Source organism: Phocoena sinus, chromosome 19 (assembly GCF_008692025.1).
Source record: "Phocoena sinus isolate mPhoSin1 chromosome 19, mPhoSin1.pri, whole genome shotgun sequence".
In the NCBI taxonomy this organism is placed as follows: Eukaryota; Metazoa; Chordata; class Mammalia; order Artiodactyla; family Phocoenidae; genus Phocoena; species Phocoena sinus.
In genome coordinates, this window is record NC_045781.1 from 6,004,739 (window position 1) to 6,019,293 (window position 14,555).

Here is a 14,555-nt window from a genome sequence, read left to right on the forward strand (position 1 = left end):
CGCAGGTAGATCTTGTTAATTTCCTGACACCCAGAACTTCTCCATTCCCTCTGACCCAGCTCTACACCAACACCTACCTCTGTCTCCCTGACCTGTAGACTCTCCTGGTGGCCTTTAAAATGCAGAGTGAGCTCCCTGCTGTGCCCCCAGATACAGACCCTCCTCCATACACACCCTGCAGACACAGCCCCTTCATCTGTCTCCTCCAGACACTGGCCTTCAGCCTCTCCATCTACCCTTCCCAACCTAGCAGCTCACCCCCCAAACACACCCCCTTCTCTCACAGCCCCCTCCTCCAGTGCAGCATCTCGAATGTGCCTTCCCAAATTGACGAACCTCGTAGACCCTCAAAATACATACACGGAGTCAGCTCGCCCGGTCTAATTTTAAAACGGGCTTCTTTTCCCCCCACCCAAGGGCACTTGATCCCTCTTCACGCACAGGTCAGGCTAGACCGCCCCCAGAGCTCTCGATAAACACCAGGATTCATAGATGCTCCAGCTTAACGGAGCCTCTTCTGCTTTCTCCACCCCTTTCTTGAAGATCCCTAAACACCAGCCACAGAGGTCTGCCTTACAGCCCTGGAATCGACAGACCGTCTTTATGTACACCCCTCCCCCAGACCCCGCACCTGCCCGCACCCCACCCCTACCCGCCAGGCCTGCTCTGTCCAGTCCAGCGGCCACCAACCACATGGGGCTGTGGAGATGTCAATGGACTCAAATGCACTAAAATTAAAACTTGCGTTTCTCAGGCTTACTAACCACATGCAAGCACTCAGTAGCCCACACGCGGCTGCCATATTGGATCGTGCGGTTGTAGACTGTTGCCGTCACCACAAACGTTGCGAATGTTCTGTTGGACAGTGCCACCGCAGACTCTCCTCACACAGGGCTTTCCTAACGTGCTCGATGCTGCCGGCCTTCCAGGCCCAGAGCTGTTACTTGAGTGGGCCCGCTCCCTGCCCCCGAGCCCCCAGCCCCTGCGAGGCTGGCCCAAGTGGCTTTAACCCAAGCTTGCCCCCTCCCAGACTTCCTTCTGTGCCTCGTCCTCAGGATCCCGGTCCTAAGAACACCTCCCACCCAGCCAGGGGCCATTCTGCACTCAGACTCCGTTCTCTCGTTTGTCCCCCAAACCAGCCTATTGAGTAGGTGGGCACTGAGGCATTAGGCTCCTTCAGTGGCTCACCGAACGTCGTCGCCCGTGGGGGAAGTTTGGGCAGGATTTCAGAGTGGGAGGGTCCTCTGGAGGCATCTTCCCAATCCCTTCATAGTTCACAGGGACGAGAGGCTCTGAGAGGGGAAGGGCCAGCATCAAGGTCTCTCAAGGGCATCACGCCACAGCCAGCTCTGGTACTGGCCAGTGTGGGTTACCCAGGACCCCCCTCCCCACTGGCCCTTCTGCGTGAGCCAGTACGTGTCTGACTGTCTTCTTTTTTCCCTTCCTAGGCGCTCCTGGATCTTGGGGGTTCCCCCAACTACAAGGACCGCCGGGGGCTGACTCCTCTGTTCCATACGGCTATGGTGGGGGGCGACCCCCGCTGCTGTGAGCTACTCCTGTACAACAGGGCCCAGCTGGGCATAGCTGATGAGAACGGCTGGCAGGAGATCCACCAGGTGCTCCTGACTCGGCCAGGAGGGGCTGGGGGCTGCATGGGTGGTTTGCTGGACCCTGAGGGGGCCCAGGGATCAGGGACCCCGGTCCAAGGAGCTAGGGCCCCAGATGCTGGGGTCCTCACAGAGGGGAGGGGTGGGAGTAGCATGGTCCCCAAAGAGGAAAAGATGAGGGCGTCAACACCGGGACCCTAAAGGGGATGGCGTGGGACCTGGAAACCTCGACCCCTGAGATGAGTGGGGATGGCCTCTCGACCCTCCCGAGCAACCAGCCCAGAGCCCTGGGCCTTGGAAGGACTTGCAAAGCTGGCGGCGTGAGTTCCTAAGCAGGAATGGGGGTTGAAAGGAGAAGGGGAGGTGGATGTACAGCTTCCTGACCTCGAGGTGAAGGAGACAGGCAGATGCCATGGCCAGGTGGGTCTGTTCCAGCCTCCTCCACTCCCAATCCTCTCCAGGCCTGCCAGAGGGGCCATTCTCAGCACCTGGAACACCTGCTCTTCTATGGGGCTGAGCCTGGAGCCCAGAACGCCTCGGGGAACACGGCCCTGCACATCTGCGCCCTCTACAATAAGGTCTGCCCTGCAGCGCCCGCCCCGGGCCCTCCTCCCGACTCCAGCCTCCCAGCCTCCCTGTGCCCTCCGTTCTTTCACTATTTCATTCATTAATTCAGCAGATATTTCCTGAACACCTTCCCTGTGTCAGGCTCAGACCTGGGTGCCGAGGACACAGTAGTGATTAAGACAGGCAGCCCCTCCATCAAGGGACACACCCTGCCGTTATGATCCCGAGTGTTCAGAGGGCGGTCACCGGGAATCCAGGTCCCTGTGGGAGCCCACAGCTGGGCTTGGCCTTGGGGCTGGGGTGAAGGTGGCTCTCTGGAGGACGTGCCATCAGTGCTAAGATGATGAGTTGGCCAAGTAGAAGAGGGCAGAAAGGGTGTTCCAGGCAGAGGGCGTAGCCTGTGCCAGAAAAACAGGGGAGAGAGTCGGGATTGCTCCTGGAAATGCAAGAAACTCCAAGGGTCCTATTGCTTTAATTTTTCATTTCTATTTTATATCGGAGTAGAGCAGACATTCAATGTTGTGTTAGTTTCAGGTGTACAGCAAAGTGATTCAGTTATCCGTAGACATGCATCCCTTCTTTTTCAAGTTCTTCTCCCATATAGGTTATTACAGAATATCGAGTAGAGCTCCTGTACCGTACCGTAGGTCCTTGTCGATGACCTGTTTTACATATAGTAGCGTGTATATGTTAATCCCTGAGGGTCCTATTTCTAATGGGTCTCCAGCTGCCAGGGGAGCATCACCCACTGCAGGGGACAGGGGAAAGGCCAAACCACAACCCCCGAAGGGGACAAGAGTGTGTCGCAAGTTGTAGCAATTCAGGGCTGGGTGGACAGTCCGCAGTTCAGGAGTTGTGAGTGGAGGTGAACAGTAAAGAACTGGCGGGGGGTGGGGGGGTCTCGCGTACCCACTCCAGCTGTGATGTAGTGGCCAGTTGGGTTGGCAAGAGCCGAGGCTCTTAGCCTGCTGACCCCGGTCACTTTGCCACCTGTGCACCAGGCGATCCTGGGCAGGTCAGCCTCCCCTCCGGTGTCTCAGTCTCCCCACCTGCTTCCCAAGGCTCCCTGCCCTTAGACGGTTGCTGCAAGGACTTCGGAGGCCAGGGCCTGGCATGCTGTGGCTGATCCATCAGCCTCTTCCCCCTCCTCCAGGAAGTCTTCCAGAACAGCCCCAGTCCCTTCTGGCTCGTCAGAACTTGCAGTGCCAGGACGTGGCAGGTAGCCACGCGCTGGCTTGTGGCAGCAAGCAGCCTGCGCCCGCAGAGGGAGAACTCAGAGTTTGTCAGATTGCCGTCACTTCCCCGCCCCCACCCCCCGCCAGTGCATCTGTCTCTCCTACTCCCTGACACGGGCCTCGTGTCCGGATTCTCTGACTCAGTAGCCTGTGCGCAGGCCAGGATGCCCCAAACAAGTCCCGTCGTCCCCTCTCTGAGGTTCCGTCGCGCTCTCGGAAATGGGAATAACGTCAGCTGATTGAAGGGGACGAAAGGTCATGTGTATTAAGTGCTCACCCCTAGAAGGCAGCTATAAAAATAATAATTATTATTATCATTATCATTGCCGTTATCAGTGAGGATCAGGTCAGGAGACAGAAACCATACCAGTAATCGGAATAGGGGAAACGTAGCATGTATGTCGTTATCCAGAGGGAACAGTTACTCTAAGTGGGTCGGATGAGCCAGCCGTTTCCCCGCCCTGTGCTTCTCCTTTGTCATCTGTGAAATGGGTCAGTAATACCTACCTTGCAAAGGGTCAAGGGTGTGAATGTTTTGCTTGCTCTCGGCCTGGTGCTTAGCAAATAGATGCTTGACAAACGCAAGTTCTTTTCCGACTTTCTCTCCCCTTGTCTTCCCTCCCAGACTTTAAGCTTCCCAAGGCCCAGAGCTGGGTCTGAAAGATTTCCTCACTCTCTGCCCCTCTGGCCTCCTGGCATGCCCGTCTAGCCTCTGGTGGTGAAGATCAGGCCCGTATCCAGGCTGTGAGCTCCTCAGGGGGTAGGGCCTAAGTCTGATGAATCGCTCTGTCCCAAGGCCCCAGCGTAGAGTAGGCTTAGATGTCTCTTTGTTGAATGAATGAGTGAGTGAACGAATGATTGAATGAATGGTGGATCAGATGCCTTGATTTCCCCCAAGACCACGCACAGCACCCAACTCAGAACATTCAGCAGGTATTTGCTTCGAGATAGATTGAACGACTCCACGAGTGAACGAATGACTTTTACGAACTGAATTTTGAGTGACTCGACGTCACATCCTCCATCCTCATCCTTTCCGTGCACATTTCTTGAGCGCCTACTGTGTGCCCGCTTGTGAGGTGCATCAGACACCGCACGGCGCCTGTCCTCAGGAGGGTGGGGGGAGTTCGCAGTCTGGTGAAGAGGCAGATGTGTAAACAAATAGTTGCAATACAGTGAGATGAGTGCTAGCGCACCAGTAAATGTGAGGTTCTCTAGGAGTGTAGTGAACTGCTGGTTAAGCTGAAAGAGATGCTCTGGGCCCGTGCTAGGCAAGGTGGCAGTGGGGGCTGGCAGATATGCAGAAACACACATGGCACTAATTTACAGTCCAGCTGGGGAGACAGCGTGTGCACACATGGACACACACACTCACACTCACAAACACATCCAGAAAACGAACCAGGCTAACCTTGCTGTCCCATCGGAGGGCCACCGGACTCGGGCAGTCGGAGTTGTGCTTTCACAGGAGATAGATGAGCACTAAGGTTAGAAGGCTTGGTTTGAGTCCTAGCTGCCCCACTGACTGGCTGTGTGACCTTGGCCATGGATTTGCCCTCTCTGAGCCTGTCCTGTAGGAGCATCCTTGATGGGTTTGTCACGTGAAGAGGGTGAGACCAAGCAGGTGTTTTGTGAATTCTGGTTAAATTAGCATCTTGGGGATCTGGAGTGGAGCTGAGCTGGGGGCCAGGTTGCGTTTGGCCAGGCCAAGATGAAGGGAGAGGACGTCCCCTCATCCAGCAAGTGTTTATCGAACAGCTCTTACGGGCCAAGCACTATGCCAGGTGGTGGGTGCCACGGGCAAAACCATGCCTCTCTGAAACGGACGTTGTAGTGGAGGAGAGATGCTAGAGACAAATGAAATAGAAATATAATTTCAGGGAGGCAGTGTTGTGAGGAAGATGAGTTAATTCTGGCTTAGAAGATTGCCCGGCACATAGCAGGTCTCATGTAAATTAAAATAAAGCCGGGAACCGGACAAGGGGTTATTTTCAACAGGATAGTCAGAGGGACCTTTTCTGAAGAAGTGGCATCTGAGCAAAAACATGAATCAAGTGGGAAAGTGAGAAAGCGAGCTGTACAGAGATCGAGGGGCCGAGAATTCCAAGCAGAGGAAGCAGCCGGTGCAAATGCCCTGGGGCAGAAGCGTGCTTGTCAGAGGAAGGAGGCCAGTGTGGCTGGAGCATGGGGAGCAGGGAAAAGTGGTAGAAGATGAAGTTGGTGAGGCTGGGGGGGGGGGTAGAGGGGCAGGGCCGGCAGATCAGCAGGGGCCTCCTAGGCCAGGGCAAAGACATTGTGTCTGACCCAAAGCGTGAGAGAGAGTGACATGTTGTGATTCACATCCCTTCCCCCGCTGCCCGACCCTGGCCCCACTGCCCCCTTCCTCCTGCGTCTAGCAGAGTGTGTGATTAGAGCAAAGGCTCGGGAGTCAGAAAAAGCTGGGTTCAAATCCGAGTGCTGATCGTCACCAGCCACATGACCTCGAGCTCCTTTTGAAGCCTTAGTTTCCTCATCTGTAAAATGGGGACAGTAATTTCCATCTCTTGGAATCGTTGGGCCCTTCGGCGGCTACCTCCTCGAAAGTGCCGAGCACCAGACATGCAACATAGTAAGCCCTCCAAGAGGTTTGAATTGGTGGCTCTCAAACTGGGTGCTTCTGCCTCCCAGGGGACGTTTGGCAATGTCTGCAGACATCCTTGGTTGTCACGACTGGGGAGGGGAGTGCTCCTGGCATCTAGTGGTAGAGCCCAGGGATGCTGCTCAAAGCCCTACAACGCGCAGGATGACACACACCACCACCACCCCCACTACAAAGACTTGTCTGGGCCCTAAATACCACTGAAGATGAAAACCCCCGATTGGGAGGTTGGGGTTAGCAGATGCAAACTGCTATATATAAAAGGGATACACGACAAGGTCTTACTGTATAGCACAGAGAACTATAGTCAATCTCCTGTGATAAACTATAATGGAAAAGAATAATTTTAAAAAAAGGATATGTGTGTGTGTGTGTGTGTGTAACTGAACTGAATCACTTTTCTGTACAGCAGTAATTAACACAACATAGTAAATCAACTATACTTCAATAAAATAATAATAATAAAGAAAACCCCTGGTTTAGGTTAGCGCTGTCCGATAGGCTATAACCTGAGTCCCACGCGTAATTTTAAACGTCTCAGGAGCCACTTTTAAAAAAAGGAAAAAACAAACAGGTGACATTAATTTTAGCAGCCTGTTTTATTTAACCCAGTGTATCCAAACTATTATCCTTTCAGTGTGTAATCAGCATAAAAATTTTTAGAGGGACTTCCCTGGCGGTCCAGTGGTTGAGACTTCACCTTCCAATGCAGGGGGTGCGGGTTCGATCCCTGGTCTGGGAGCTAAGATCCCACACGCCTTGTGACCAAGGAACCAAAACATAAAACAGAAGCAATATTGTAACAAATTCAATAAGGACTTTTTTAAAAATGGAAAAAACATATTAGAGATGTTTAAATGACGTTCTTCATGCCAAGTCCTTGAAGTCCGGTGTGTATTTCGTATGCCCGGCACCTCTCAGTTTGGACCGGCCACATTTAAAGGGCAAGTGGCCGCTGCCCGGGGCGGGACGGGTTTCCATCAGATGGTTCTGGAAGTTCTCAGCACAGTGTCTGTGTCCACTCATGGTGACCTTAACGGTGTGTTGTGTTTTTTTTTCCCTTTCACCCTGTGCCACTGACCATCAGGAGACGTGTGCTAGGATACTCCTCTACCGAGGAGCTGACAAGGATGTGAAGAATAACAGCGGCCAGACCCCCTTCCAGGTCTGGGGCTGTCGGGGCTGGTTGGGAGGGGGCATGAAGAACACAGAGGGGGTAAGGAAGGTGGGAGACTTTGGGGTGCTGGGAGGGAGGCACTTGGTCTGCGAGAGGAGGAAGGACGAAGTTACTGGGGTGAAGGTTTGGGGGGACAGCTGGCCACAGACCTCACAGTGTTTCCTGTTTCCTCTGTCTCTCTCTGTCTCTTTCTCTCTCCTCCCTGGGCTCCCTGTACCCGCTCCCGCCAGGTGGCAGTGATTGCTGGGAATTTTGAACTTGGGGAGCTGATCCGAAACCATCGAGAACAGGACGTGGGTGAGTGAGCTAAGGGGAGAAGCTGTAGGCCTGGGGGGGTGCGTGGTGGGATTGGGGAGTCAGCGAACCTGATGTGGGGGCCAGGATGGGATCAAATACACCTGAGCAGCGGCAGGGGTGGGGTTCCAGGCACCCCACTCTTTCTTATCTCTGTCTTTCTCCCTTCACGCTTCCCCCCCACCGTCTCTCGCCCGTATGCCCTCCCCACCTGCCTCTGCCTCCCTCTGCCCTCCTGCCGCCATGCCCCCTCAGTGCCCTTCCAGGAGTCCCCCAAGTACGCAGCCCGGCGACGGGGACCCCCCGGCGTGGGGCTGACGGTGCCCCCCGCGCTGCTGCGGGCCAACAGCGATACCAGCATGGCCCTGCCTGACTGGATGGTGTTCGCCGCCCCGGGGACCTCGTCCGCCGGGGCCCCCGGCCCTACCTCAGGGCCTCAGGGCCAGCCGCAGCCCTCGGCCCCCAGCACCAAGCTCAGCAGTGGGACCCTCCGAAGTGCCAGCAGCCCCCGGGGCGCCCGGGCCCGCTCACCATCCCGAGGGAGGCACCCCGAGGAGGCCAAGAGGCAGCCCCGTGGACGGCCCAGGTAGGGGAGGGCTCAGCCCTGCTCCCACAGACCCCATCCCAGCCAGATACCCTCGTCAGAGCCACAGCTCCGCACCCCACCCCGGGCCATCCCAGCTGCCTCCCTCCTGTCCCACACATGGCTGGTCCCCCATCCACCCACCTCACTGGTCCCAGCCCCAGACTACCAGACCCCTCTCCTAACCCTTGAGGCAGTGAGGGCACCGTGAGCCACAGTCTTGCACCCAAGTCCAAGCGCACCAGCGTTTAGCTGAGCACCTGCTCCATGGGCCTGGGCGGGAGGTGCCCAAAAGACATGTTGGACAGACAGAAAGACGGGGCAAGGTGAGAGGAAGCCAAACAGAGAGGGGGTGGGCGAGGGGGTCAGGGAGGGGTTTCCAAGCTTGGAGATGAGACCAGAGGTGGGGAGGGTGGGCAGGGGGCATCCTGGGGTAAAGAGGCCAGGCTGGCTAGAGGAGGACGGGAAGGGGGTGCTGTGGCTGGCCAGCCTGTCCTGAGGACGTGGGCGGGAGGGAGATCATGGTGGGTCAGGGATGGCAGGCAGAGGAGTTGGACTCAACCCAGGAGGAAGCCGGGAGTCGCTGAAGGCTCGTGAGCCAGGGATGACACAGTCAGAGCTCAGCTTCAGGAAGCTGCATCAGGCAGGGCATGCAGGACCGTGGCGGGGGACAGAGCCGGAAGCCAGAAGGCAGGAAGGAGGGCTGGAGCCAGGCTGGATCCCCCAGGTGCCCTCTTTCCCTGGGGATGCCAGAGCTGGAAGAGGCACTCAGACCCCCTCCCGCTCTGATGCTCCATCTGCCCCCGACCCAAGGACCCCTGTTCTCCCAGAGGTGCCCCCTCCCTCTACTCTCCCCTGCCTCTCACACCCTCTGTGTCTGCAGCTCCAGCGGGACACCCCGGGAAGGGCCAGCTGGGGGCACCGGGGGCTCCGGGGGCCCCGGGGGCTCCCTGGGCAGCCGCGGGAGACGCCGGAAGCTCTACTCAGCGGTCCCCGGACGTTCCTTCATGGCTGTGAAGTCCTACCAGGCCCAAGCCGAGGGGGAGATCTCCCTAAGCAAGGGCGAGAAGATCAAAGGTAAAGGGGCAGCGCCTGGCGGGGCTGTGGACACGGGGCAGGCAGGCGAACTAAGCCTTCAGGAATGGTCACTGACAAACAGGTCTCCAGCACCTAGAATGTCCAGTGAACACCGGAGACCTCAGAGACACCTAGATGCCCCTTCCGCCTCGGAGGAGCATAGAGCGTAGCTGGGATGAGGCCATCAGGAGGTGGTGTCCAGGCAAGAGAGGGGCCATGAGCATTTGTGGGAAGCTGACACCGGCGGGCACGGCCGGAGCGCTTCCCCTGCGAGGTCCCATCTCGCTCACGATCGCCCTTCCAGGCAGCTGTCAGGAGCCCATCGTACAGTTGAAGGAGCAGAGCCTCGCATGGGTGAAATGATTTGCCTGAGGTCCCCAAGCTGAGCCCAGGGTCTTTCCCGCTATCGTGTTTGGAGAGTGAGGCCACGCCGCCTTGACTCTACCTCCTGTCTCTGCCAGGAGTTCTCACCTGAGACACGGGGTGGTGCCTACCTCCCCGTGCTCTGATGAGACGGCCAGTGTGCGAAGCCCGGTCCATGCTGAGGGCTCCCTAAATAGAGGCTGCTGTCATGGGGGTTTGCCTCTCTTCGGTTTTCCTGTCTTCATCTGTAAAACCATGCCAGTATCCCCCAAGTGCAGACTTCACCCCTCGCAGGGCCGTGGACGCATGTTCTTGGACAGAATGGTGCTTTGGAGACAGGAAGTGCCCTGCAGTAGTTAATGGGGAAGTAGTTCGAGATGGGGAAGCAATTCTTTGCCCGATTCTAGGCTTGCAGAGGAGACAAGTAGCGTAGTGGTTGAGAGCCAGGCTGATCGGGTTCAAATCCCAGCTCCACCACTTCTTAGCGGGGCGACCTCAGGTGAGTGACTTCTCTGGGCCTCAGTTTCCTTGTCTGTACAGTGGGAGGATTAGAGTCAGTTCTTGTAAAGCCCTTAGAACAATGATTCTCACGTAATGAGCGCCAGCTGTCATTACCATAAGCGACCCCCACTACGGGCACTTAGAAGAGAGAGACCCTGGGCACTGAGGAAGCTGGGGGAGGGGGGTGTCCTCCCAAAGGAGACAAGAGTTTAAGCGGGCCTTGAAGCATATGCAGGGATCAGGCAGGTTGTGTAATTGCATCTCTTTTGTAGTCTGTCTCCCTATCGCCTGAGTTCCTGAAGATAAGGTCACATGTCACCAGGGGCTGGGTCACCAGGGCCCAGTTTAGTGTCCCAGCACACAGGAAGCCTCAGTGCACACCTGCTGAGTGAAGGGATGAATGGATGAACGACCAAATGCCCGATTGACTGTGGGGGGGCAGGGGCAGTGCCTCTGGAGGCACCGAGCCTGGGGAGCGAGTGTATGGGTGTGTGTTTGTGTGCGTGGGGGTGGGTCTGGGGGTGGGGTCAGGTCTGTGCTTTGAAGGATGCAAGAGAAGAAAGGGAAGCTGAGACCAAGTGTGAGGGACCTTCGCACAGGCAGAGGGCCATGGGCTGTATCTTCCATGTGTCTTTCTGAATGTCAAGCCCAGCAATTCTGTGCACTTCCCTGTTTTCATATCCTTTCCATTCATCAAAAGATGCTTAATTGCCTCAAAGCACCGCCACATCCACAACGTCACAACGTCACGGAGCTTTGCCGCAGCCCGACGAGGTAGCAGCTTCCCTCTGCTCTCAGGACCAAAGCCTAGCGCCTTAGCCTGGCCTGCGAACCCCTCCTCTGCCCGCCCACCAACCTCACGTCTTCCTACTCTTTCTTTCACCCACAGGGTTCCAGGGACCACATCCTCCTCTCCATTCCTCAGATGCCCCAAGTCCTTTTTTTTTTTTTTTTTCAGTTTATTTATTTTATTTATTATTTATTTTTGGCTGTGTTGGGTCTTTGTTGCTGCACACAGGCTTTCTCTAGTTGCAGCGAGCGGGGGACACTCTTCGCTGAGGTGCGCGGGCTTCTCACTGCGGTGGCCTCTCTTGTTGCGGAGCACGAGCTCTAGGTGCGCGGGCTTCAGTAGTTGTGGCGTGCAGGCTCAGTAGTTGTGGCTCACGGGCTTAGCTGCTCCGAGGCATGTGGGACCTTCCCGGACCAGGGCTCGAAACCGTGTCCTCTGCATTGGCAGGCGGACTCTCAACCACTGCGCCACCAGGGAAGTCCCCCAAGTCCTCTTCCACAACGAACCCTTTGCACATGCTGTTACTTCTGCCTGGAAAACCTTTCCTTCCTCTCATTGCCTTCTCCACTCCTAGCATCCTTCAGGTCTCAGCCTATATGTCACATCCTCTGAGACACCTTCGTGGTCCCCCTTTGCCGTCGGATTTATATACTCCCATCTGGCCTTTCTCCAAATACCCTTTCCTTTGCCCCTCAAGCGTTGACCTCAATTTCCAATCATGGGGTCACTTGGAGAGTTATACCTCTAATGACTGCCAGTCTGGAAGCTCCGTGAGGGCAGGAACCACATTTAGTGTGTCCAACAGCCCCACCCAGTTCCTAGCTGACTGGCACTAACTAAATACGTATTTGTTCAGTGAACAAATGATTGATTCCAAGACCACCCAGCCAGACGTGGCAGAGCTAGCCAAGAACCCAGACACCTTGACACACATCTCCTGGTCTCTTCCATGACCTTGAGCATCTCCTCCATTTGGTTTCCCCAGACCCTCTCAGAGGAGGTGTTTTGTGCAGGGAAAAGCGTCAGATGGCCCCAACCCCAATCCTAGCGTGGCTTGAGCCATCCCTGGGCAAGAGATTGTTCTGCTCTAGCTTCAAGTTCATCTTTGAAATGGGAAATCAGTTGTTACCTACCAGGTAGGTGTAAGGATGAAGTGAGCAAAGGATGTGAAGGGCCGAGTGGGAACAGAGCTGTGAAAGATGCTGGAGAGATGGATGACTTTGGGCTTGTTACTGTCGCCCTCATCATCATAGAAACAGCAGCAGCAAAGTGCTGGAACAGAGAGGTAGCAAAACATGAATGACTAAAAATATCTGCTCTGGAAACAGCGCCGTGTTCAAATCCAGGCTCTGTCGACTGCAAGCTGCAGAACCTTGAGCAGCTGACCTCAGCTCTCTGAGCCTCAGTTTCTCCACCAGTAAAATGGGGTGAATGAAAGTGTTCCCCCCCACACTTAGGGTCCTGGCCCCGAGTGAGAGCTGGATAAACATTAGCTTGCCCCTGCTGCCCATCTTTGCTGTCGGTCAATGTGTGCTTGATGGTTAAGGGGTGAGGGTGGCAGGAAGTGGCCTCCAGTAACGAGCGGTGGAGAGAAGGAAAGAGGTGATTCTACTGTCCCTTCTAGAGCCAGGGGAAGCAAAGAGAGATGGAAAGAAGGGTCTGGGAACAGATGACAAAAGATTAAGTGGCAAGGAGACTGCAGGAGGCGGCAGGGGCAGTGATGGGGGTGTAGAACTTGACCTAGGAGCCGAGGAGGGTTTAGGGAAATTTTGGAATGACTGAGTTGTGACTGGTCACCAGGGGAGATGAGAACCAGTTGTGGGCGTGTCCCTAACCTCCAAGGATCACGTCATGGGACACAGCCCTTTTCCCCAGTGCCATTTTGATGTCCCCACTGGGTCCAGGAAGCTAGTATGCAGAAGCGACATGATTTGTATCTCCCCCTTCCCCCTTGCCCCTTCCTTGGACATTTATTAAGGATGCCCTTGGGCCAGGTTCTGTGCTAGGTCCTGAGAGTTCGGGAAAGGCTGTGCATCAAGTGTTGGGAGCGGGTGGGGGTGTGGGCAGCACAGAAATGAGAAATGTTTCTATGTCCCTGCTCCCCATCTAGTGCTTAGCATCGGGGAAGGAGGCTTCTGGGAAGGCCAGGTCAAAGGTCGCATCGGCTGGTTCCCCTCTGACTGCCTGGAAGAGGTGGCCAACCGCTCCCAGGAGGCAAAGCAAGGTAACGAGGAACCCCCAATTGTCCCCGATTTACTCTAGGTTCTCATGTCCCTTCCCTTCCCCCTCCTGATGGGGGTGGGGTGCTGGGAGGTAGATGGGAAGGCTTGGGCCAGGACCCCAGGAGGTGGGCCCATGGTTTCCAGAGTGAAGGTCCAAGGTCATCCTTTGTCCCCCTGCAGAAAGCCGAAGTGACAAGGCAAAGAGACTATTCCGGCATTATACCGTGGGCTCCTACGACAGCTTTGATGCCCCAAGGTAAATGTCCTTACACCCTCGGGCACCCCCCCAACCCCAACTCCCTTACACTCCACCCTTTAAATAGTTCCACCGCCTCTAAGCCCCCTTTCTCATCTGTTCCCTCTAAAGTTCGATCCAGGGGTGGGGGAAGGCAGACTTAGCTTCAGACTACATAGCCCAATCCCAAACCGTCCTTGGCAGCCACCGAGACTGCCCAGCTCTGGTGTAGCCAGAGACCAATGAAATGGATCGGGGCAAGGTGGGGATGCCTGGGGGGCTAGGGAGCTCATGTGTGTGGCTGGCTGGAGGCTCTGGTCTCCTTCATGTGCCACGTCTCTGCAGCAGAAGTGTATGCGTCCTGTGCTGGCGTAGGGAGGGGGGCGGGCAGAGCTGGGCCAGGCGGCGTGGGGGCGGGGAGAAGGCACACTGACACCTTTCCCCTCCCTGGCTGCTGGCTGACTTGCTTCTGAAGCTTGATGGATGGGATTGGCCCAGGGAGGTGAGAGGGGAGGGGAAGGGAGGGGATGGGGTTAGGAATGGGAAGGAAGGGGTGCCTGGGGGTTGTATGGATGTGTGTGTGCGCCACCAGAGCTGAAGTTTCCCCGTGAGTGAACGTCTTACACAGACGAGCATCCTTGTACGGATTCCCCAAGTGTGTTCTTGCCCGTGTGTCTCTGTAGGTGTGCATGACACGTGTCTGTGTGCATGTGTGGCTGGAGGCCCCTAGATGTCTAGCCTTGCACATATGCCCGTGACGGCGAGAGGGTCTGTCCTGCTCTGTGTAGATGGGCGCGTTTGTGGCTGTCATTTATGGGGGCACGACTGTGGCTAATCGTGCCGCTGGCTCTGCACATCTCCCTGAATCTGTGTGTCTGAGAATGAGGGCCAGCGTTTCCAGCGATGTCCTGCTTACCGCATGTGGACAGGTGGCTCTCTGCACATGCCTGTCCCTCTTCATGCATGTCACTGTGTGCCCATTAACAGATAAAGTCGTGTGCATGTATTTGCACCTGTCTGATCTGGAATTCAGGACCTGGGGTGTTGGGGGAGGGGAGGGCAGAAGAGGGGAGGACTCCAGGGCTCGAGCTTCCAGAAGGGCAAGGCTGTGGGGGAGGGATGGTCGTAACTGGGCATCTGAAAGATGAATCCTCCCCTCCCCCACCGCTCCCCCTAATCCAGGGAAGGGTCTCCTTGTTCATAGCATCCTTCCATTAAATGTGTCCAAACCTATGTGTCTGTGTTCTGGCCAGTGGGGATGGATGT

At 56.0% G+C, this 14,555-nt stretch overlaps 1 protein-coding gene across 3 annotated transcripts in view; it reads left to right on the plus strand.

The window, feature by feature from the left end:
- Positions 1–14,555, plus strand: part of SHANK1 (SH3 and multiple ankyrin repeat domains 1) — a 43,422-nt gene that overhangs the window by 3,321 nt on the left and 25,546 nt on the right. For all 3 annotated transcript variants that reach the window (XM_032612624.1, XM_032612625.1, XM_032612626.1), the window contains 8 exons: positions 1,449–1,616; positions 2,069–2,185; positions 7,135–7,212; positions 7,455–7,521; positions 7,774–8,104; positions 8,985–9,178; positions 12,943–13,056; positions 13,235–13,310. In XM_032612624.1, the coding sequence (XP_032468515.1) occupies positions 1,449–1,616; positions 2,069–2,185; positions 7,135–7,212; positions 7,455–7,521; positions 7,774–8,104; positions 8,985–9,178; positions 12,943–13,056; positions 13,235–13,310 (1,145 nt within the window). The remainder of the gene's footprint in view (positions 1–1,448; positions 1,617–2,068; positions 2,186–7,134; positions 7,213–7,454; positions 7,522–7,773; positions 8,105–8,984; positions 9,179–12,942; positions 13,057–13,234; positions 13,311–14,555) is intronic.